Raw genomic sequence first — 24,739 nt, forward strand, 5'->3', positions numbered from 1 at the left:
TTTTTAGTTTTTATATTGGTTAATACTGAGAAACCGAGCTCACACAAATATTATGTTGAAAACTGTAACAAAATTTTCAGTGCTCTTGTGGAGAGAGCTGGGTATATGGCTTGGACAAAAATACAAAATTCCTCAAGAGTTATTTCAGAGAATTTCATTTTTAGAGTATGATCCATTGACCAGGTAACTAATTGTTCTTATTCTTGTAATGAAAATTCACAACTCGATGTATTAACTGTGCCAAATGGATTTCATGTCCAGTAATAATTGCGTGTATTTAAGGAAGGAAAGTAACTCGAAATATTTTCTTCTAATATTGTTAATTGTTCTGTTATAACGGAAATAATTCCCTCGACATTTTTATTCAGAGTAACCAATTACATTCAGAACTGTGTCATGTGACAGCTCTCACTGGCAGAACACTTGTAACCAGTATTCCGGAGAACACCGGTTAAGAACCACTGCTTTAGAAAAACCAACTGACACAATGAAAAAGCAAAAGTTGATCCTTGTTGGGAATCTGAATAGCAGAGTAGGAAATGATTGTCAGACATACAAAAATGTTTTGGGAAAATTTGGAGAAAAGAGCAAAGCTAATAATAATGGCAAATACCTGTTCAATTTCTGCTCAGGACATGGACTGGTTATTACTAACACCATGTTCCAACATAAAAATGTGCACAAATTCACATGGAGAGAAGAGGCTAGGAATAAGAAAAGTCTCATTGACTAGATTATTATTGATAGTGATGTTTTCTCCTTGGTGCAGGACACCAGAGTGTACAGAGGATTTGAAATTGGAAGCGATCACTATTTAGTCTTGAGCAGGATAAAATTGAATTTCATATTGAAAAGAATGACATGTAAGAAAGCTTTAAAGCGAATAAAAGTTGAGCAGATCTCAGATGTGAACTGTAGACTAAAATACACAAAGATTATTGAAGATAAAATGAAAGAGCTTGAGAACAGGAATCAAACCTTCAAGATTCAGTGGCATACTCTGAAGAAAACATTGATTGATTCTGCCAGAGAGGCATGTGGTGAGGTTGTCTGTAAGGATAGAAAAGTCAGAACTCCATGGCGGACACAGGAAGTTAAAAAGGCAGTTAAAGAAAAGAAGAAAGCATATCAAAAGTTCCTGGCAAATAAGTCAGCTTGTGCTCTTAGAGAATACAGAGACAAATGTAAGAAAGCTAAACACTGTGCAAAACTAGCTAAGCAAAAGTCATGGGAGGACTTTGGTAAGAACATAGAAAATAAATATCAAGAAGGTGGCAAAATATTCTGGAGGTTGTTGAAGAAGCTCAGAAATGGAGGAAAGAGTACTGTAAAAGTAATTAGAGATGATAAAGGTTACATGAAAACAGCAGAAAAAGATATCCTTGAAGTATAGAGTAATTACTTCGAAAAATTGCTAAATGAAACAAGCAGTGATGACAGCACAGTGGTAGAAAACACTGACCAGGTGTGCAGTCAGGAATACATATCCATACTTGAATTAGAAAAAGCCATCAAAGGCCTGAAATGTGGAAAGGTAGCATGAGTAGATGATATTCAACCAGAAATGCTCAAGTATGGAGGTATAAAAGTCATACAGCAGCTGCACTGCATAGTTCAGAAGGCCTGGACAGAGGGATGAATTTCAGATGATTGGAGTAGAGCTCTCATAGTACCTATATATAAAAAGGAAAATAAAACTGAATGTGAGAATTACATTCAGTCTCTGTAGAGAAATAGAGAGGTATTTCTCTACTGATTGTTCCTGGTTAGATATATGTAAGTATACTTGAGAAATGGTTGAGAAGGATTTTGGAAGAGAAGGTTGGTAAAGAACAAGCTGGATTCAGACCAAATAGAAGCTGTCAGGATCAGCTCTTCACTTTACGACAGATAGTGGAGAAATCACGGGAATATAACAAAGATCTGTATTTAAGTTTTGTAGATCTGGAAAAGGCAGTATGACAAGGTGCCAAGAGAGAAGCTATTCAAAACGTTACAGTTATATGGTGTCAATGGGGCATTATATCAAGCAATATTTAGTCTTTATTTGAGTTGTAAGTCAGCAGTTAGAATTGAAGTAAGTACAGGAAGATGGTTTGATGCTAAATCTGGTGTCAGACAAAGATGTACATTATCCCCTCTGTTATTCATTATCTATATGGATCACATTATGAAGGAAAGTGGTATTAAACCTGATATCAAAATTGGAGATGTTAATGTCACCTCTTTGCTTTATGCGGATAATGTTATACTTTTAAATAAATCCGCTACAAGTCTGCAAGATTCCCTGACTAAAGTGAATAACTGTTGTAATAGATATGGTATGAAGGTCAGCATTAAAACGATAAAGACAATGAAAATAGGCAGAAGTATTGAAAATATCAACTGCATTGTGAACGGAGAACCTATAGAACAAGTAAAACATTTCAGCTACTTGGGCATGATTTTTTAGTGAAGATGGTAAATTAAATATGGAAATAAATAACAGAATCAACAAAGCTTGTATGGTAGGAAGTTAACTGAATAAATTTATATGGAATAAGAGAGAAATTAGCCAAAACACTAAATTAGCTGTATACAAGACATACTTCGAGCCAATTTTAACTTATGGATCTGAGAGCTTGGTCAGAAGTAAAAACTTGATTAAAGACTAGAGACTGCAGATATGAGAGTTCTGAGAAAGATTAGGGGCATGAACAGAGGCATCATCCTCATCAAAATGAGGATATTAGGAAAGAAGTTGACATTGGCAGCATCCTGCAATGCTTTAGCAGAACTAATCTCAGTAAAAAGTGCCTTAGAATATAGAAATATAATTAGTAATCAGAAATATAAGATTTGATAATGTTGGAGTGTTGACAGGTAACAGATTGATTTGGAAGAAAATTGTAGAAATGATGTAATTGCTCATGTAGTACTATCATATCCTGTACACCCGGGGTATATATCAGGAATTTGATGATGATGATAAACGTTGATTACTTTTGAAACTTTTACACACAGTGAACCTCCACCTAAGTAGCAACTGAACACATCTTGGATGTGTTTTTCTAAATTAATCCAGAGTGGTGCCATTATGAAATTAACTTGATAACTATCATTGTTGATAACACAACTAAATTTGAAATTTTATTTATATGAAAATAAATTTCCTTTGATCATAGAATTTTTTTTGTAATATACTTTATGCTTGCAAACTTTCATATTTTATGAAATATGTAGGCATGATTTCATATGCATTCTAATGATGAAGTCAAAATCCCAGCAGATACCGAATACAGTATCGCTATGTGAAATAGAAACTAATATAATACTGGTAGTTCATATAATTATCTTATGTTTTCTAACAGCTTTCATAGTTTATACTTACAGACACTGTTAATATTTATGTCTTCGATGATATCCCAAAATCTTTCTACAATGTCTTGGACTGTTCTTTTACATCCTCCCTGCAATTAAAAATCCATAGTCAAGTTATTGTTATTAAAGGAAAGCATTAATATTGGAACAGAATTTTTTTACAATGAGTTAAATAACATACAAGTCACTTTAAGTTATCACTTTCAAACTAGCATGATCCTCCATACTCTATGCAATAATTCTAGCAATTTTTTTCCATTATTCTATGCATCTTTAATAATAGATCTGTTTGGGAATGACTTGATGCTGCCGCACTGCATTATACATCTTGAAAAGACTTCAAAGTAATTTCAAGTAAATAAAATTAGTTTGAAGTGTTTTTCATTTTGAGGGAAAAAAAAACTCAAGGTACTGTGTATAACACTGCACATTGCTCTGGCTCAGAACCAGGAGTTGTAAGAACATTTGTAATACTGTTTCTAATGAACTTCATCTGAAAAGGTATTGAAGAATGGTTTCATATATATATATATACAGGGTGTTCGGGATAAATTTGACAGTTTCGTAAGGAAAAAGAAAATCTTCTTTGTATCTATTAAATTTAATGAATTGACAAAAAAACATTACAGGCAGAGTTAATTACAATACTATCAACAAGATTTACTCAAAATAACCACCATTAGCATCGATCACAGCTTCAATTCTGCTTCGGAACCTCGAACAAGCTGATGCTACAGTCTCCCTGGGAAGGGCCGCAAAAACTGTTTTAATTTTATCCATTAACTGGGCTTTTGTATTACTGGAAGTGCGATTGGTGTCTTTTTCAACTGCACCCCATACAAAATAATCCATGGGGTTAAGGTCTGGGGAGTTTGGAGGCCAAACATTTGGACTGGTGAAGTCGTAGAAATTTTCAGACAACCATTTTTGACTTTTCCCAGAGGTGTGGCAAGGGGCCGAATCCTGCTGCCATACATACGGCCTACCATTGGCTACCCTTGTTATCCAGGGCTTGACTACAGTTAGCAACTCCACGAACAAAGCCCGAATTCCAATGCCAGGGTTCTTCAACACCTGTTCCTGCAGATTTGCGAGGAATTCTGCTGTACGAACGCAATCAGATCGTCTGCTAGGGATCTTTCTTCTTGCTACATCCTCGTAGTCACCATTGCAAGTCTCTAGTTCATGCCTGATTGTTTTTACTGTATTCAGGGAGCATTGGGCAGCAGTCGTAATATCCTTATTTTGATGGCGGGCACGAATCATCATGATACAAGTTATTCTCTTCCATGATTCAGGTGGGTTCCAGCTATCCATCCTTTCTGACATCTTGTATATGAATGAAGAAGGGTCCAAACTTTTAAATGAAGAGAAGTGTGTGTTAATACATGTAACTTACGGAAAAATATAATTAATTATAAATATGTCAAATTTATCCCGAACACCCTGTATATGTTAGAGATACCAAGCTATTTTAAACCTGGTTTTACTCCATGTATATATATGAAATATATATACATGGAGTATATATATATATATATATATATATACACAGGGTGTTCGGGATAAATTTGACATATTTATAATTAATTACATTTTTCCGTAAGTTACATGTATTAACACACACTTCTCTTCATTTAAAAGTTTGGACCCTTCTTCATTCATATACAAGATGTCAGAAAGGATGGATAGCTGGAACCCACCTGAATCATGGAAGAGAATAACTTGTATCATGATGATTCGTGCCCGCCATCAAAATAAGGATATTACGACTGCTGCCCAATGCTCCCTGAATACAGTAAAAACAATCAGGCATGAACTAGAGACTTGCAATGGTGACTACGAGGATGTAGCAAGAAGAAAGATCCCTAGCAGACGATCTGATTGCGTTCGTACAGCAGAATTCCTCGCAAATCTGCAGGAACAGGTGTTGAAGAACCCTGGCATTGGAATTCGGGCTTTGTTCGTGGAGTTGCTAACTGTAGTCAAGCCCTGGATAACAAGGGTAGCCAATGGTAGGCTGTATGTATGGCAGCAGGATTCGGCCCCTTGCCACACCTCTGGGAAAAGTCAAAAATGGTTGTCTGAAAATTTCTACGACTTCACCAGTCCAAATGTTTGGCCTCCAAACTCCCCAGACCTTAACCCCATGGATTATTTTGTATGGGGCGCAGTTGAAAAAGACACCAATCGCACTTCCAGTAATACAAAAGCCCAGTTAATGGATAAAATTAAAACAGTTTTTGCAGCCCTTCCCAGGGAGACTGTAGCATCAGCTTGTTCGAGGTTCCGAAGCAGAATTGAAGCTGTGATCGATGCTAATGGTGGTTATTTTGAGTAAATCTTGTTGATAGTATTGTAATTAACTCTGCCTGTAATGTTTTTTTGTCAATTCATTAAATTTAATAGATACAAAGAAGATTTTCTTTTTCCTTACGAAACTGTCAAATTTATCCCGAACACCCTGTATATATATATACACGTAGAAAGTATTTTACCTTGGGTATAATAGATGTTAAAAATACCAAGATATTTTAAACCTGGTTTTACTCCATTTCCCCAGTAAGCAAACAGACAAACAAGCCAAGTTTGCACCTGCAAGTGTTGCAAGTCTAGCTGATCCTGCATGTAGTGCAAGACCAAGGCAACTCATGGTAAAAGTAGAATAAGCTCTGATCACTAATCTTAATATTTACCCTTAATACAAAGCACATCTCCTGGAGGAGATGTATGATGCTTTGTATTAGAGGCAAAGGGCCACTACCCAGACCAGTTTCGACCTTTATTGATGTCTCATCAGTGGGAGCCAGGCTAGAAATACCAAGATTTTAGTAATACAGAGCTTAAAAGTATTTTACCAGAACAAGTTACTATAAGGTTAAAACAGACAAACAAGTCAAGTTGCAAACTTGACTTGTTTGTCTGTTTGCTTACTTGGGAAATGGAGTAAAACCAGGTTTAAAATAGCTTGGTATTTTTAACATTTATTATACCCACGGTAAAATACTTTCTATTTTTTTACTTTCAGTTTTTACCCTTAATGCAAAGCACATCTCCTCCAGGAGATGTGCTTTGCATTAAGGGTAAAATTGCTTTGCATTAACTGCTATATATATATATATAGTCTAATTCATGCTCTGACCTTGCGGAAGAAATTTCTGATGCATCACACCTTTATGCCAAATAAAATGATTGGCACTGCCTTGAAATTTAACTTTCTTTAGCTGAGGTGATAATACCATCTTCCAGTGTGAAGGCTTGTTTTATTTCAGGGTCACAGCCATAATCCTATGAATCATCTATGATAATGCACAAGAAGGTAGCAACATCTCTTGCACACTGTCATAAGCTATGCTGTCTAATCCTGTGTGCAAAGCTGGGAAACAAGTTATGCTATTCCAAGATCCTTAACTGCCATTGCTTGCCATGTGCTGAATGAAATGCTGAGTTAAAGTAATGCATTAACAGGATCAACAGTCAATGTAAATTAAAGATACCAAGAAGTTCTATTCTTAGTTTCATCCTTTATCCAAGTGTAAGCAAACAAAGTTTGTACATGAAGTAACTTTATGACTGGGCTACTTGTATATAGAGGCTAATCCTTATAGACATGCATAATGCCATGCATTATGGGAAGGGCCACTGCCCAAACCAGTTTTGACCTTTATCGAGGCCTCATCAGTGGGAGTCAGACCCAGAAGTGATACCAACGTTGAAATAATGCAGAAGTCATATTTCCATATATGAGTAGCCAAAAGGTGTCACACCTTATTACTAAAATACTCTGGTTTAGAGGTAGATGTGGAATGTTTTTCCACTTGGTTATACTATTAATTAATTATGGGATAAATTATGGGATACTGAGGCAATTGATGCAAAGTCATTAGCCTCTATATACAAGTAGTCCAGTCATGAAGTTAATTAATGCACAAATGTTTGTTTACACTCGGATAAAGGATGAAACCAAGAATATAACCTCTTACTATCTTTAATTTATAGTATAATCGTGGAGAAAAACTTTCAACAATAGTCGGTGGTTTATGCATTAATGATTAGCTTTCATATGGATGAGATTATAGTCATTTTTAGAAAGGAATTTACATTCAAATGTTTTGAATCAACTCAATTTTTCAAAACATCCATTGCAATGTTTCATACATTCTATGGTCATTAATAATACATTTGCAGCAGAACTTAATGTACGCACATTACTCTTTCAACAAATTTCCATTTCACACTGCAATGAAGGTGGGGGGGGGGGGAATATTTGCACTTGAGATTAGTTAACTCACAAATGACCAAAACAGCACCTTTTTCTGCAATCAGCCACAGAGATGTCCTAATCAAATACTTTACTACTGTTCGATACTGTTAGTACTTTCCTTACAATGACTTCTGTTCTGGATATTTTTTGATCAACCTCTGTATATCTATATTTACACCATAACTCTACTAGTCTAAGTTAATGGGGACAAAGTATATTTGGATCTCTTTTGTCTGCAATTATGTGATCAATATTCACATATACAGCAGATAACATTCCCTTCATTTTCTACTCTTTTATTTCTGACCTTGTTCCATCTGTATGGTTTTATACCATACTAATGTTTACTTTATGAGACATTCAACTATGTATGTGTGCATAACTAATTATCTTAACTGCATGTGGTGTGTGCTGAGTGGGAACAAAAAACAAAAAAACAGTAGCATTAATTTTAATAAAATGTCGAAATTAAAGATTTTTCTGGATACTTTTCTGGTCCAGAAAATTAAATTTCTTGTGAGTGAAATTTTATGTAAATAATTCTAATAATTTACATAATTATTATTCTAATAATTTAGTTAAATTAATTCACTTTTCACATCTCATAAGAAACAATAACCAATGTCAGCTAACACCTTTCTGCTTTAATTATGTTACATATGCACTAACACTAAAACACAAAGCTTTACCTTTGATTATTGTATATCTCAACAATGCTGTGGTATTTATTTTGGTGATTTATGTGATTAAGACATATCACATTTAGTTTTCACTTCAGACAGTAACCTCTGGAATACCCAACGTTGTTTATCCAGTTAAATCTGTTAGTTATCTAGAAGTTTTATTATTATTGTCATTATTAGGAGAGCTCAATGGAGCAAGAAACTAATTGAGAGGTTTTCACTATCAAGCATGTCAAATGTGCCTTAAACTGTTTCTACACCTATCACTCTGAGTGAAAAAAAAAATCCTTCACTCTGCTTATGCCCTCCATATATAACTTCTAGAGACCTTTCTACCTTGTCTACTCTATTCTTCTCTATGAAAAATCTCTCCACATTCAAATGGTATATCCTTCTACAATCATCACTTCTCCTCATATCTGCCAGGCTCTGTTAATGGCATTCCCTCAATCTGTTCTCATACCCAATGTCCCAGAGACTTGACACTATCTTAAATCATCCTTTTTGATCAATTTCAAAATCTCTATCTCCTTGAAAAACCAGGTAATCAGATTTATGCAGGTGCACATGTAGCCTGATCAAGGATCAATACAGTGAAACTGTAAACTTTACTCCTAAGTGTCAATGTCAATTTTCTTTTTTCCCCTCACAATTCTAGCAATGTGGCTGCCAAATTTTAGGTCCTTGTATGCCATTATCTTCAAATCCTTTTTTTCCCACCATTAATATATCCCACCAACTGTATACACATATTCTCATCTTTGCCTTCCAATTTGCAAAATACTTTACACTTTACAAGAATTAACTGGTAAGCCGCTTAATCTACTGAAATCTTCCTGTAAAGCAATATCTATTCCACTCCTCAAAATTATCTCTGCTACATGAACATCACAATACTCTATGATGATGAGATATAGAAGCTTTTGGTAAAAGCATTATTCTATGCACTACCCATAGTTCACTCTATTATATATTTTTCTGCAGGGTGATTCATACAGAACCAAACTCAAAAATTTTGGTACAGACCAGAAATGGTGGCATGGATTTGTCTTGAAACTTGTGAATTGCTAAGCACTAAGGTAAATCTGAAACTAATTAGTTTCTATTCATTTGTTTATGATCTAGAATGAAAACTTTGGGTCCAGTTCTATATGAATCACCTTGTATTTGCTTAAATATAAACATAATTATTGAATATGAAGTTATACATACAACTGTTAAGAATGGCTTATAAAACATAGTTGCCAAAAAAGAAAAGGCCATTATTCTGGTATTGAAATACACATAACATGATGAAAAAGTTGACTTTTTTAGATTATTTAAAATATACAGTTCTAATCAAGGGTCTTTTCAGCATTTTTTTAAAACAAAGTTCACTTTAATTAATAATTTAACAATGAATGCTAAACTCAAATCCTATAACTTACATTATTATAAACTCTTAATCAGCTAATTTATAAAACAACGTATAGCATTCAACATCTAATAATGTGACGTGACAGACATTAAAGGGAAGGATGTTAGCAGTACATAGGGAATAGTCAAGAGATATTTGAAGGAAGCAATACCAGACTGTATATCCAAGATCAGGAGGATAAATCAACAGGAGTTGGATGGAAAAATAGTATCATTAAGCAGGAGCTTAAAAAAAGAAAATTTTGTGGGGATATATAAGGAGAAACGTGATCAGCAAACTCATAAACAGCACAACGATCAGGCATGAAAGGTGACCAGCATGGTGAGGAAGGCAACATCATATTATGAGAAGAAATTAGCCAAGCAGGCCAAAGGAAATCCCAAATGTGGTAAGTAAGAGGAAGAATGACTATGGAAAGCTAAGTTTAACGAGTGCTGATGGTAACAAGGACAGAAGCAGACAAAACAATTAAGTTACTGCTTTGTAAGGGTATATCATCCAATGCTGCAACAGGAACTGATGTGAGAATATAGGTTGATGAATTGAATATACTTGGGATATTGCAAAATCCGAATGCAAATAAAACCCATGGTATTAGATGGGATGTTAGCTAGCATTTTGCAAGAAGTTGTAATGCCTCTGACTAGGCTGTTTAAGCCTCAAATCCTTTCACTCCCAAGGGAGTGAAAATTCCTTTGCATAAAGAAGGTACTAACATTGTGGTAGCAAATTACAGACCAATCAGTATCTCAGGGGTGGGTAAGAAAGTATTGGAAAAGTTAGTCAAAGACACAATGCAGGAATTGGTGGATAAGAATACGATTGCTTTATGGGAGCACCATAGCTTTGTGAAGGATTAGTATGCTCCCTATTATAAGAGTGACAGTTAAGTTATATAAAGAGAATGGCTACATGATGATACTGCTATATTTTGCAAAGGCATTTGACAGGATATCACATTGCTTTCTGTTATGCAAACTGGAACAAAAATGGGAATGGATATGAAACTGGAGATATGGATGACGGTGGCTGACAGACAGATACCAAAAAGTAGTACAGAGAGGAGAAGAATCCAGGAGAAAGCAGGTCACTGGGCCACAAGGTTCTGAAATTGGACTAGTACTGTTTAATTTGTACATAAATGACTGTAGGAAATAATTTGAAGGGAAATATTCAGTTGCTTACTGATGATGATGATGCAAAAACAGATGTTTGCTGACAGTATGGGAATAGATAATGGGTATCAGTTTAATGTGGAAAAGTGTCAAGTTATGCATTTGGGGATAAAAAGATTACAAGCTATCTACCACACTGGTGAAGTTGTACTGCAAGGAATTGATGAAGTTAGGGAATTGGGAGCAGTAGCATATAGAGAGATGAAGTTTAGAGGGCATACTGCTAAGGTTGCCAAGTTAGCTCATAGGATTTCTTGGTTATTGAAGAACACACTAACAAGCAGAGATAGGGAAGTTATCATTTCTCTTTATAAGGTATTGATATGTCAATATTTGAATTATTACTGTGCTCAGGTCTGGTAACCTGGGTTTCTTGTGGATAAGGAAGTAGTAGAGAAGATCAAGAGGTGAGTGATCTGTAGAATGCTCGCTAAGAAGATAGAATGAAAATTTGTAAGATGCAAAAGCTGGTCAATAAGTGAAAAAGAGGAGATATGATAGAAACATTTAAGTTATTATTATTACTGTATGGGCACAATTTTGATTGGAGAGTGGTGAATGAGCTGAATAGGTTGCCAGAGTCAGTTGTGAATGCTTCGTTTGTTGATGAGTTCAAGGAAAAATACAATAGATATTGAGTTGATAGTTTGGGTCTTCCACGATGAGTATTTGGACTTCATGAAGGATCCTGTGCAATAATAATAATAATGATTTATTGGTTAGTGTCTAGCTATAATGTACTTCTCTAAGTAGAATTAATAGTATAAAAATAAGAAAATTTGTATATAAATACTGATAGAGTCATATTGATAAAATTTAAAGTGTTTTGCCAGAACAACATTCCACTGTAAAAGGAGTGAAGCAGCAGGTATTGAAAGAAGACCAGTAAGGCTACTAAGTCTCAACTTCATCACAGTAAAAGCCACTGACAGAAAACAATATTTAGCAACAACAGAAGAATCAACAAAGTGTGATACCTTTTTACATCACTGGAACAACTCATGGGCATTTTTATGCAGATTTCATTAAATAGACATCTTACTTGATGTTACAATAAAGAAGAGAAGATGAAGAGAAGCTTCGCTCAAATGTATCACTGACAAACATACCTTGTCTGTAATTAATGAACTACTGTTTGTGATACCCAATTCTTGTCATTTCATTCAAGCAGCTGCAATGATAGAAAATGCAGAGAATCTTATATTGTGATAACAATATAAGATTCTCTGCATTTTCTATGATTGCAGCTGCTTGAAAACAGCTGATAGACATGTGAAAAAAATACACCACGAAGAGGGGAAAAGAAATGGAGTTGTGTAAAATGAGAAGGGAGAATTGTTCAAGATTCCCATAAAAATGAGTAAGCAGGAGAAAAAACATTGGTTTACATTTTATTTAAAGTTTCTGTGAATGAACTAATTTACCTTTGTTAGTAAACATGATATGAACTTTTGTTGTTATCAACTGTAAAGAAAAAACCATATAATGTATAAACATTTATACATGACAACTGGCAGAAAAAGCAGGAAATGTTTCAAGGAAAGGAACCTATGCTCTTCTCTTCGTCTTTGGACAGTTAAAGCTGATGAAAATAATCATTAATACATTAGGTTTCTGCTTAAGTGAATATATTTACAATAAGGCACAGTGGAAAGTACAGGTATAGACTGTCACTGTTCTTTGTGTGTGATTGGGAACATTTGCTGTTATTTTGTACTTGCCTTGGGAAAAAGCCAATAATTAAGACTTCTCAAGAAAGTATGTTTTTAGAGTTTAATTAAAATACTAGTCAAATTTTACTTGAACTATTGAAACTTTTGTATATGTCTGACTTATTGGGTAAATATATTGATTTTTTTTTTCCTACAGACATTCTGTAACTAACATACAAGAAAAGGCTTGACTCATGAACTTTAAGGTGTGTATATGGGTGTGAGTAAATAAAAGGATCATAATTTTATATACTCTTGCACCCATAAACCATAAATCAACCAACCAATATGTTTGGTTGTTTCACCATTCATTTTTGCTGAATTCATTCTCTCTCTCTCTCTCTCTCTCTCTCTCTCTCGTTATATTATAACGAAAAACATAGGCATGGAATAAGAACCTAGTTTATTAAAATAAAAGAGGAGGAAATATTTACAGTAGATGACAGAGTTCACGACAGGATCAATAAGACGAAGACTGACATAAATGGTGCAGCTGTGATGGGATATGAACAGACAGCACAGCTAAAGTATTTAAATGTTCTTGCCCAAGTAATTAGTACTCCATAGCTTGCAAGAAATGTATATCTTATAATGTTTACAGAACAGGTAATGAGAAATATATATACTTTTGAATAAAAATATATATAACAAAATATGTCTTACTTTTTCACAATATCCATGTATACATGGAGTTCCATCCCTGAGAATTTCTATTGGTGGTATAGGACTACAAGTAGAATTTAAGTTAGGTCGACAACATCTTTTACAGGCATCTTCTTCTGTTTAAATAAAATGGAAAATGGCTCTTAGTTGTTTTAAATAAATGGAAAACTGCTACAAGGTTAAGTGCTGATTTATTTTTTCTCTTTCCCCTAACTACAATTAGGCTTATAAGCAGATTATCATATATCACTATTGCATAAAAATGTGTAAGTCATTTATATTCCCAAATAATTTTTATTGTAAATGCAATCAAAGATTAAACTTCAACTTTATGCGTTACCATTCATGGATACAGTAAACTAAAAACTACCACAATACCATGAATAAATACAAATCTTTCACTCTCCACCCCCCCTCCCTTCTTATATAACAATACTATCTACAAAAGACTGAGAACTTGGAGCACATTAGTTCTGTAGGTGGTGGTTAGAGAATAACTTGAAACTCATCTTTGGAGATTAAACATGTTTTTTTTTCATTCTAGGTCTAATAAAGAATGGCAATGGTATTACATTGGGCAACAAAGATCATTTACTAATTAAAAAGACTTTCTAAAAACACAATTGCTACAGTAGAACTTGAACACACGACTTAGCAGTGCAGAGTGAAGGCTTTAACTACTTGGTCAACAATACCAATCCTACTAAGTTATTGCCCTTCAGGAGGTGGTTATTATGGATTTGCATATCATGCTATTCTTTCTTTCTACACAGTTCAGTTCCAAATCCTTTGTTTCTGAACTATGTGAGTAATTGTCATCTATTTTTCATTTTTCCTCAATTCTTTCATCTAATAAATCTTTCTTGAAGAATGTCTTGTTTCACAATATGGCCCCATATAAGATTTTTTAACTTCCATTTTATTAACCTAAATTGTTGGGTGTGAAAATTAAGGATGTATGTGAGAGAATTAGAGTGCAAAAGCAGAGGGTGAAAGAAATGATAATCGTAGAAGGAACAAATGATTTGAAAGGAGATAAAATTGCTATGAGAGATGACTTAAAGGAATTATTAGAGGTAGCAAAAGAATAGAGTGAGAGAGTTAGAATAGTGAGTCTGTTGCCACGGTATGACAGAGAAGAGGTTAGGAGGAGGGCCATAATTGCAAATGACTCTACGCGCAGGTTATGCAGAAGATGTGGTGTGGAGTTTGTGGACGTGTATAGTGAGTTTGATGGGCGAAAGGATTTGTACAAGATGGATGGCTTGCATCTGAATGGATTTAGTGTGCGGAGACTGGAAAAAGTGTTGCTGAATGAAGTGAAAGTGGATGTGCAAAATCAGGGAAACTAGAACAATTAAGGGGGGGGGAGAGGATATGCAGACATCATTGAGGCAGTTGAGTGTAAGAATGTATATAATGTGCCTGAGATAGTACGAAGGACAAGAGATCAGAATGGGATAGTTAGTATAATGCATCAAGATAGGGGTGGAACAAATGGACCTCTGCATTTCATGTATACTAATGCTAGGAGTATTAGGAACAAGAAGGAAGAATTTTTGGCCTTGGTTGGCTCTTCCTGGCCACAGGTTATTGGCATTAGTGAAACATGACTGACAGAAGATGATATAGTTAGTGGGAGAGAATGTGAAGGGTATAGTGTGTTCAGGAGGGACAGAGAGAATAAAATGGGGGAGGAGTGTTATTGATGATAGCTGATGAACTGCAGCCAAGGAGAATAGAAGTTAAATTGCAGGATAGTGAAATGAGCTTATCTGAGGCTATTTGGTGTGAGATTGAGACTAGCAGAACAAAATATACAGTAGGTGCTGCTATATACCAGGTGATGGAATACATGGTGGAGATAGTATGCATAAACAAATTGATGCAATGAGTGGAAGGAGGGTAATTATTATGGGGGATTTCAACTATGGTAACACTGAATGGAAAGAGGAGAGAACACATGTGAGGAAGGAACTGAATTTTATGCAGTTATTAAGGGATAGCTATCCGAGACAGCATGTAATGGAAAATACTAGGGGTTTGAGAGTGCTTGACCTAGTAACATCTGAACTTGACCGTAATGAATATGACCATGTTGCCACCAATTGGTGAAAGTGATCATAAGATCCTGACCTGGGAGGTGGCTAAATGTGTGAAATTTTTGATTAAAACAGGGTACATGTGGAATTACCGTGCTGGTAAGCATGAAAAGCTTAGGAGATTGCTTGGTTCAGTGCCTTGGCATGTAAAACTGCAAGGGCTGGATGTTGATAATGCATGAGAAGTGGTCAAGGAGCATTTGCAGGAGGTAATGGCTGACTCTATACCTAGAGTCCGAATAGTAAATCAAGTAGGGATTAAATGGATGAATAACACCATTAAGCTTGAGCTGCAAAAAAAAGAAACAACTATGGAGGGAATTTAAGGAGAAAGGTGACCTGCAGGCTCACGAATGGTATAAAGTGCAGGCTAGAAGGGTAACGAGTGTGGTAAGAAAAGCAAAAGGGGATTATGGAAGGAAATTAGTCATGTAAGCTAAAGAGAATCCCAAACAGTTTTTTCGATATGCTGCAAGTAAGAGAAAAACGGCACACGGCAGAATGATTTTAGGGAATGCCGATGGTAGGGAGGTCACTGAATCAGTTGATATAGTGGAATTACTGAGTGAGCCCTTTGCAAGAGTATATCATCCAGGTGGTGACACTGAAGGAATGAAGGAACCATTAGTTTATACGGGAATTGTGGTGAATGAAGTGGAGGTGAATAGTCAATTACAAAACCTTAATGTGAATACATCTGTGGGATTGGATGGTATACCAGCACGGGTCTTATGTGAAGCAGCAAAAGAATTGTCAGTGCCCTTGACCATGTTGTTTAATCTGAGTCTTGGGTCTGGTTTAGTCCCGAAGGAGTGGAAAAAGGGAAAAATAGTTCCACTGCATAGAGGATCCAAGACAGCTGTTGCAATTACCAACCGATCAGCATATCAGGAGTCGTTGTCAAGGTCTTGGAGAAAGTAGTCAAGAATAAAATACAGGAATGGATTGATGAAAATGAGATACTGTATGGGGGGAAGCATAGTTTTGTAAAGGGTAGATCATGCCTCAGTAACTTGCTCAAGTTTTATAACACAGTGACAGCTGAACTGGATAGGGGTAATGGGTTTACGGTGATACTGCTGGACATGGCTAAGGCCTTTGACAGGATACCACATGGAATTCTAATCCATAAACTGCAACATATGAGGATGGATATAGGGTTGGTGAGATGGATAGGTGGGTGGTTGATGGAGAGATATCAGAGAGTAGTTTATTCAGGAGTAGAGTCCAAAAGATGGCCTGTGACTAGTGGTGTGCCGCAAGGTTCTGTTCATGGACCACTACTATTTAATTTGTTCATTAACGATATAGGAAAGGATCTGAGAGGCACAGTTCATTTGTTTGCTGATGATGCAAAGTTGGGGAGGGCGATAGTGAATGCAGAAGATGTCAGAATTTTGCAGGATGATTTGGATAGATTGGAGTTCTAGGCTAAGGAGAATGGATGTCAATTTAATGTGACAAAATGTAAGGTTATGCATTTTGGGGTGAAAAGATTAGCAGCAGTATACCACACTGGTGGAACGGTACTCCAGGAGATTGATGAAGCCAGGGATTTGGGAGTGTTGGTGGACAGGGAGTTGAAGTTTAGGGGGCACACTGCAAAAGTGGCTAAATCAGCTCATCAAATCACTTGGCTGCTAAAAAATACATTGACGAGCAGAGAAAGCAAGTTATTGTTCCTCTTTTATCGAGCCTTGATAAGACTATCTCGACTACTGTGCCCAGATTTGGTCGCCTGGGTTTCTTCTAGATGGGGAGGAGGTGGAGAGGATCCAGAGGCGAGTGACCAAGATGATAGCGGGTCTATGGAATGAACCATATGAGAACAGGTTGAAGATTTGTGGATTACAGAAATTAGTTGATAGGTGGAAAAGGGGAGATATGATTGAGACATTCAAATTACTAAAGGGTTTCTATAGGATTAATTCAGAGGATATTTTTGAGAACAGGACTGGTTGTGAAAGGGGCCATCCATGGAAGCTGGGCAAGAGTGTGGTTAGTAAGGGTGTTAGAGCTAGGTTTTTTACTTTTAGAATACTGAATGAGTGGAATATGCTGCCAGAGTCTGTTGTGGATGCTATGACTGTGAATGAGTTCAAGGCAAAGTATGATAGATACTGTGTGAATTCTACCTACTCACTGATGAGACCTCAAAAAAAGGTTGAAACCGGTCTGGGTAGTGACCTCTCCTCATAATGTAATGACAGTATTACATCTCCTAGGAGCTGTGTTTTACATTATGAGAGAATATCAAGAATAGTGAGGGATCTTGCTCCACCTTTGCTTCGAATTGCCCACTGATAGTTTTTCGGCATTGAAACTCATAGATCGTAGTTCTCGATCTTGAGTTTCACTTACTGGCTATATAACAACATAGGATTTTTATCCCTTTAATATCTATTAAGTTGCCAGAAAACTAGCGGTTTGGCTTTTCATTTTAAATACATACAGGATATAAGTCTTAACACTATCAAATGCTTTATTATAATTATAAAACAATGATAAACACTGTTTTGAATTTCCAAGTATCTTTCTAGTATCATTCTTATTCTGAAGGTATTCTCTCTCTTGTTCTTCTATTTTTCATTCTTTATTCCACTTACTGTTTTTGATTTGATTCGGTTCACTATAAACAGTGATTTTGTTATATAAAGATGAAATTCCTGAATTCATCTTAAACATATCTGCTTTCATATATGTGATAAAATAGTTTTTCTTAGCTCTTCTATTCCACTCCATTCTAAGAGTTATAGCATGAAGGTAATCAATCCTCCTGACTTGATGGTTTTCTTGTCTTCATTTGCTGCATAGTTAGTATTTCTCTCTCTTTTCTCCTAATCTGCATTGTATCAGACTAGTTATTATTCACTGATGTAGTGAAAGACCCAGCTTCATCAGTGATAATGTTAGTTAGTTAACATACGATGATACAACGGTGGTGAAACATATACAGGCTGGTATAGTATCATCTTATGAAACTAACATAAAGCTATTGGTTATAAGGAATTTCTTTTTGTCAATTGTGTGCATGTTCTCCTGGCTGGTTTGTCTAGTTACAGGATCAAAAACTGAGTTTCTGGGAGGGAAACCTTATCACTCCCATATTGGGATGGCTAACTCACCTGTAATTGAAAAGTGCTGATAAAGATTCTTTGCACACTAGATGGGATTTGAAACCAAGCTTTTCCAGCTAAAGGGCATTGTTGAAACTAACCAAGCTATAGAGGGTCATCACAAATAACAACCTTTGAAAGGACTGTTTAAAGTTGGCTCTAAAAGATCTTAGCAAATTTCAAATCTCAAACATTTCAAACTCCCCCTTCTATAAATAGCCACGGTACCATCTGCAACCAATTTTCTGGTATCCTAGCCTTTCTATGATTATTGAGACACTATATTTATAATACCCTATTCTTAAAAAGTTCTCAGGCAGCCACAGGGAAGCCTTGTTGAATCCATTCATCAACTTTCTCTGATTTTCACAAATCTGACTATATAATAGTCTGTTTTACCTAGAATAACATTCAAAAGTATATTCTCTAATTTTAATTTGCTAACTCATCTTGTGGCATTGATATCGATAGTTTCTACAGTATACACTGATTTGTGATGGATTTTCACAAGCTTTCCTTCTGATTTGACTAGGATTCAAAACAAATCCATGTTTTTTCCATAAGAAGACATCAAAAAATAATACATAAATAAATAAAATGGAACAGTCACATAACATCATCAAATTCCTGATATGTACCTTCAACGGGTTTACAGGATACGATAGTATTACATGAAACATTTACATCATTACTAACCTCCTATCTACAATTTTCCTCCAAATCAGTCTGTCACTCGTCAAGACTCCAATATTATCAATATCAGATCTCATATTTCTATTGTCTAAGGCACATTTTACCTTATCAATCCACCTATATCTTGGTCTTCCTCTGGGTCATTTTCCTGCCAACCTGGCAGAGAACACTTGTTTTGCTAATCTTTCCTTGCCTATTCTGTTTAAGTGACCATACCATCTGAGATTAGCTCTACTAATGCATTCCTGGAATGTTGTCAATGTCAAGTCCTTTCCTAATATCCTCGTTTTTAATATGATATTGCCATTGATGCCATCTACTCACGCCTGTAATCTTTCTCAGGACTCTCATATCTGCGGTCTCCAGTCTTTGGTCAAGTGTTTTACTTCTGACCCAGCTCTCAGATCCATAAGTTAAAACTGATTTGAACACTGTCATGTATACAGTTAATTTAATGTTCCGACTAATTTCTCTCTCTTATTACATATGAATTTATTCCATTGACTTCCTATAATACCAGCTTTGTTGATTCTTCTGTCTATTTCCATATTTAATTTACCATCTTCACTAAAAATTGTGCCTAAGTAGCTGAAATGTTTTACTTGTTCCACAGGTTCCCTGTTCACAACACAGTTGACATTTTCAATGATTCTGCCTATTTTCATTGTCTTTTTAATGCTCACCTTCATACCATATCTATTACAACAGTTATTCAATTTAGACAGAGAATCTTGCAAACTTGTAGCGGATTCATTTAGAAGTATAACATCGTCCACATAAAGCAAAGAGGTGACATTAACATCTCCAATTCTGGTATCATGTTTAATACCACTTTCCTTCATAATGTGATCCATATAGATAATGAATAACAGGGGGGATAATGTACATCCTTGTCTCACACCAGATTTAACATTAAACCATCTTCCTGTACTCCCTTCAATTCTAACTGCCGACTTACAACTCAAATACAGATTAAGCATTGCATGATATAATGCCCCATTGACACCATATAACTGTAGCGTATTGAATAGCTTCTCTCTTGGCACCTTGTCATATGCCTATTCCAGATCTACAAAACTTAAATACAGATCTTTGTTATATTCCCATGCTTTCTCAACTATTTGTCGTAAAGTGAAGATCTGATCCTGACAGCCTCTATTTGGCCTGAATCCACCTTGTTCTTCACCAAGCTTTTCTTCCACAATTCTTCTCAACCGTTTCTCAAGTATGCTTGCATAGATCTTGCCAGGAACATTCAGTAGGGAAATACCTCTGTAATTCTCACATTCAGTTTTATTCCCCTTTTTATATATGGGTACTATTAGAGCTCTACTCCAATCATTGGGAATTTGTCCCTCTGTCCAGGCTTTCTAACCTATGCACTGCAGCCACTGTAAGACTTTTATACCATATTTTAGCATTTCTGGTCGAATATCATCTACTCCTGCTGCCTTTCCACATTTCAAGCCTTTGATGGCTTTTTCTACTTCAAGTATGGATATGCATTCTTGCTGTATGCCTGTTGTGTGTTTTTTACCACTATGCTATCACTGCTTGTTTCATTTAGCAATTTTTTGAAGTAATTACTCCATACTTCAAGGATATCTTTTTCTCCTGTTTTCATGTAACCTTTATCATCTCTAATTACTTTTACAGCATTCTTTCCTCCATTTCTAAGCTTCTTCAACAACCTCCAGAATATCTTACCACCTTCTTGATATTTATTTTCTATGTTCCTGCCAAATTCCTCCCATGAGTTTTGTTTAGCTAGTTTTACACAGTGTTTAGAAATTACAGTTGTCTCTGTATTCTCTGAGAGCACAAGCGGACTTATTTGCCAGGAACGTTTGATATGCTTTCTTCTTTTCTTTCACTACCTCTTTAACTTCCTGTGTCCACCATGGAGTTCTGATTTTTCTATCCTCGTAGACAACCTCACCACATGCCTCTCTGGCTAAATCAATCAGGGTTTTCTTCAAGGTTTGGTTTTTGTTCTCAAACTCTTTCATTTTTTCTTCAATCATCTTTGTATATTTTAGTCTACATTTCACATCTGAGAGCTGCTCAACTTTTATTCGCTTTAAAACTTTCTTACATGTCATTCTTTTCAATATGAAATTCAGTTTTAACCTGCTCAAGACTAAATAGTGATCACTTCCGATTTCAAATCCTCTGTACACTAGGGAGAAAACATCACTATCGACAATAACATAGTCAATGAGACTTTTCTTATTCCTTGCCTCTTCTCTCCATGTGAATTTGTGAACATTTTTATGTTGGAACATGGTGTTAGTAATAATCAGTCCATGACCTGAGCAGAAATCCAACAGGTATTTGCCATTATTATTGGCTTTGCTCTTTTCTCCAAATTTTCTCAAAATATTTTTGTGTCTGACAATCATTTCCTACTCTGCTATTTATATCCCCAACAAGGACCAACTTTTCCTTTTTCATTGTGTCAGTTGCTTTTTCTAAAGCATCAAAAAATTTCTCCACTTCTACCTTAGTAGAACCTTCTGTGGGATCATAGACACAAAGAAGTCTCATTGTCCAATTTCCCAGTGGACAGATCTTGCCCACATGATATTTGCCCACATCACTCTACTTGAGACTGATTGCCATTCAAGAAGATGAGCCCCGTATTTTGTGTTGAATACTATGACTACTCCTTCTTTTCCATTACTGTCATTGCCTGAATATAACTTCTTGTATTTATTGCTCAGATAGATCTCACCAGTTTTTGTCTTTTTTTTGTTTCAGTAACCCCTATTATGTCGATCTGGTACTTATCTAATTCCTCAGCTAGCTCCATTTCTTTGCCATTCAGGCTTCTTATGTTGATAGTACCGATCTTTAACTCTGGTGATGTTGAGTTGGGGTGTGCTTTTTTTATAACAATCATTATATTCTTATATGCAATTGTGAATATGCCAGAATATCCCAAAATACCAACTTATATTAAACTGATTAAAAGTCTGGAACTGCACAGCATGGGATGGACACTAGCTCAAGGTTTTTTTTGAATGATAGAAAGTTGCTGCATCTGCAAATGTGAACGCGTTTCAAAAAAGTCCTTAGAAATCATCCTAGCAATTGTAGTTTTTTCTTTTTTTTCTAGGATACTAATGATGTCATAGTTTACAACCTTCTATATATCAATGATCTACTTCAGTTGACCTCCAATGCACAGTTTTGCAGATGACAGCACATTGCACGCTTCCCTTTCATTTGATAAACCTTACTCTATACAACTCACCTCAACTTACAGAACATCAACCACTACTGCCGTTAATTCTGATTTCCAAGTCATCCTCCAATAGGATTCAGATAACCTCATCAATTTCAAGGCTAGTAAAACCCAGTTCTGTCTTATCTCTCACAAAAAAGAACCATTTTCTCCCAGTATTTGAGTGTTGTCAAAAATAATTTCCAGACAAGATGAGATTTATCTTCTTGGAATCACCCTGAATCAAGCCTCTCCTGGCATAAACACATCACAGGTATTGCATCCTCAGCTTCTAAAAAACTAGGATTTCTCTTTCGCTCAAGACATTACTTCACTTCTGAACAGCTGCTAATCTTATGTTAAAGATACCAAGCAATTTTTATAAATAAACTTGGTTTTAATCCTTCAGACTTGAACTATGTTCAGGCGCAAACTTGACTTACTTGTCTGTTTGCTTACTAGGAAAAAAGGATTAAAACCAAGTTTATTTATAAAAATTGCTTGGTATCTTTAACATATAGTATACCCAAGGTAAAAAACTTTCTACAGCTGCTAATGTTATTCAAATCACAAATCCACGCAACTATTGAATACTGCTCTCACATTTGGAGTCAGGCCCCTAAGAGCTCCCTCAAAATGCTTGACTCAATAAAAGGAAGAGAAATTAGATTGATTAATAACCCATCTCTTACCAATTCACTACTCCCACTAAACACCTGTGTGAAAGTGACAACAAATGTGACAACAAAAATATGGCCATTGTTATAACACACTATTTATTATTATATGAATTTTCCATGCTTCTTGGAAAATTCATATAATTTTCCATTTAATTATTTATTAAATAATTTTTACTGTGTTTTTCCTCTTACTAATTAGATTTAAATCATACATCTAAACATTAATTAAAATAAGTCACAGAACTGTTGTGTCCCATTCTTGTTTATTTATATATTTCCCTTATACTTTCCTTTCTTTTATATATCTTATCCTTTTTCTTCGCATATTGTCACCTCCGTACTAGAAACCTAAGCTCTTGCTCCTCTTAGTATCCTAAAACATTCATTTTTTAAAGCTGCGCCATTTAGGATATTTAGTTTATAAAGAAATTTAAAACAAGAAGCAAATTCCTAAATAAGTCTAGAAGTGAAATAATCATGCAGTCGTGATCTCGTAACTTAACTTTTTTCTTCCCCCCTGCGCACCTAGGTTCGTACGCTATAACAAGCAGTGCATTGAATGGCAATTTCAGACAACTGAATATTTGATAAGCAAAAGTTTATTAAACTCATAATTACAATACAGGACATTAAATTCTAAAAACTACAATTCAATACTAAGATGATACAATGTTAATAAGATAAGCAAAATACAAAATATGAAAATTTTACACTAGCACGTGGGATCAACTGTTATGCCTCCACAAAGGACTCTACACACACAAGACAAAGGGGCTTTTCCGTCAATGATTAAGTTGGCTTAAATCTTTCACCTGCTTAAGCACAATAATATGACACAATAATTCAATTAGACACAATTGGATAACATACATTAATTTACAAGAGTTATGTGGGCTTAGCAATTCCGTTACTACAATGAATGCCACATTCAATTCTCTTGACCTCTTTTAGTTAAGGGTAAATTACATATACTAGCATCTATACACACTATTGCTCGTTCAGTAATACTGATAAACTAGTTCCCTCTTTCTCTATACTATTAAGGAGCTAAAGTCCTAGTTCAACTCTCGTTCAAGTCCTTCAATTGCTTAGTAATACAAATTACAATTACAGCCATATCAGATTAACAGAATTAACATAAAACTTTTCACAATACCATTTGATGAAACTCTTCTACTAGACATTACTTGTCTGCGATTCCTGAAGAAAATTTCCTTCTGTAGTGGGACATATCTGGGTGCTTCGGAACACGAGGGCCATTTCGGTTGCAGCATATCAGGCTTCTTCTAAGGAAACACGATCTATCTGCTGTTCTGCAGACATCAGATTCACCATGAGGATATCCACAATTTCCACTGATAGTCTCCTTCCTTTAGACTAGGGTTGGCTTAATATGTGGTAAATACCTTTCTTCCTGACCATGTGGCATTCTTTGTTCTTGATGGTAGGAAAAACGGGACCTAAATCCCACTTACTAGTATTCCATGTCGTGGTGGATGGAGGGGACTCCTGAGGAAACTGCATAAGGTAACTTCCAAATGAAAACTGGCCAAAGACCTCGTAGGGGGAGGTTCCTAACCCTTTTATATTATGACCCTACTGGCACCTCCTGCAATTAATTTTCTTCCCCCCGACATTTGGATATGTT

General features: G+C 35.6%; 1 protein-coding gene across 1 annotated transcript in view; it reads right to left on the reverse strand.

The window, feature by feature from the left end:
* The window catches only part of Tace (ADAM 17-like protease Tace), a 238,743-nt gene that overhangs the window by 25,192 nt on the left and 188,812 nt on the right, over positions 1-24,739 (reverse strand). Inside the window, exons 15-16 of the mRNA XM_090406973.1 lie at positions 13,275-13,390; positions 3,371-3,449 (exon numbers count right to left, since the gene is read on the reverse strand). Of these exons, the coding sequence (XP_090263099.1) occupies positions 3,371-3,449; positions 13,275-13,390 (195 nt within the window). The remainder of the gene's footprint in view (positions 1-3,370; positions 3,450-13,274; positions 13,391-24,739) is intronic.

Source organism: Typopeltis vanoorti, chromosome 17, assembly GCF_054136105.1.
Source record: "Typopeltis vanoorti isolate ZY-2024b chromosome 17, IOZ_Tvanoo_1.0, whole genome shotgun sequence".
In the NCBI taxonomy this organism is placed as follows: Eukaryota; Metazoa; Arthropoda; class Arachnida; order Uropygi; family Thelyphonidae; genus Typopeltis; species Typopeltis vanoorti.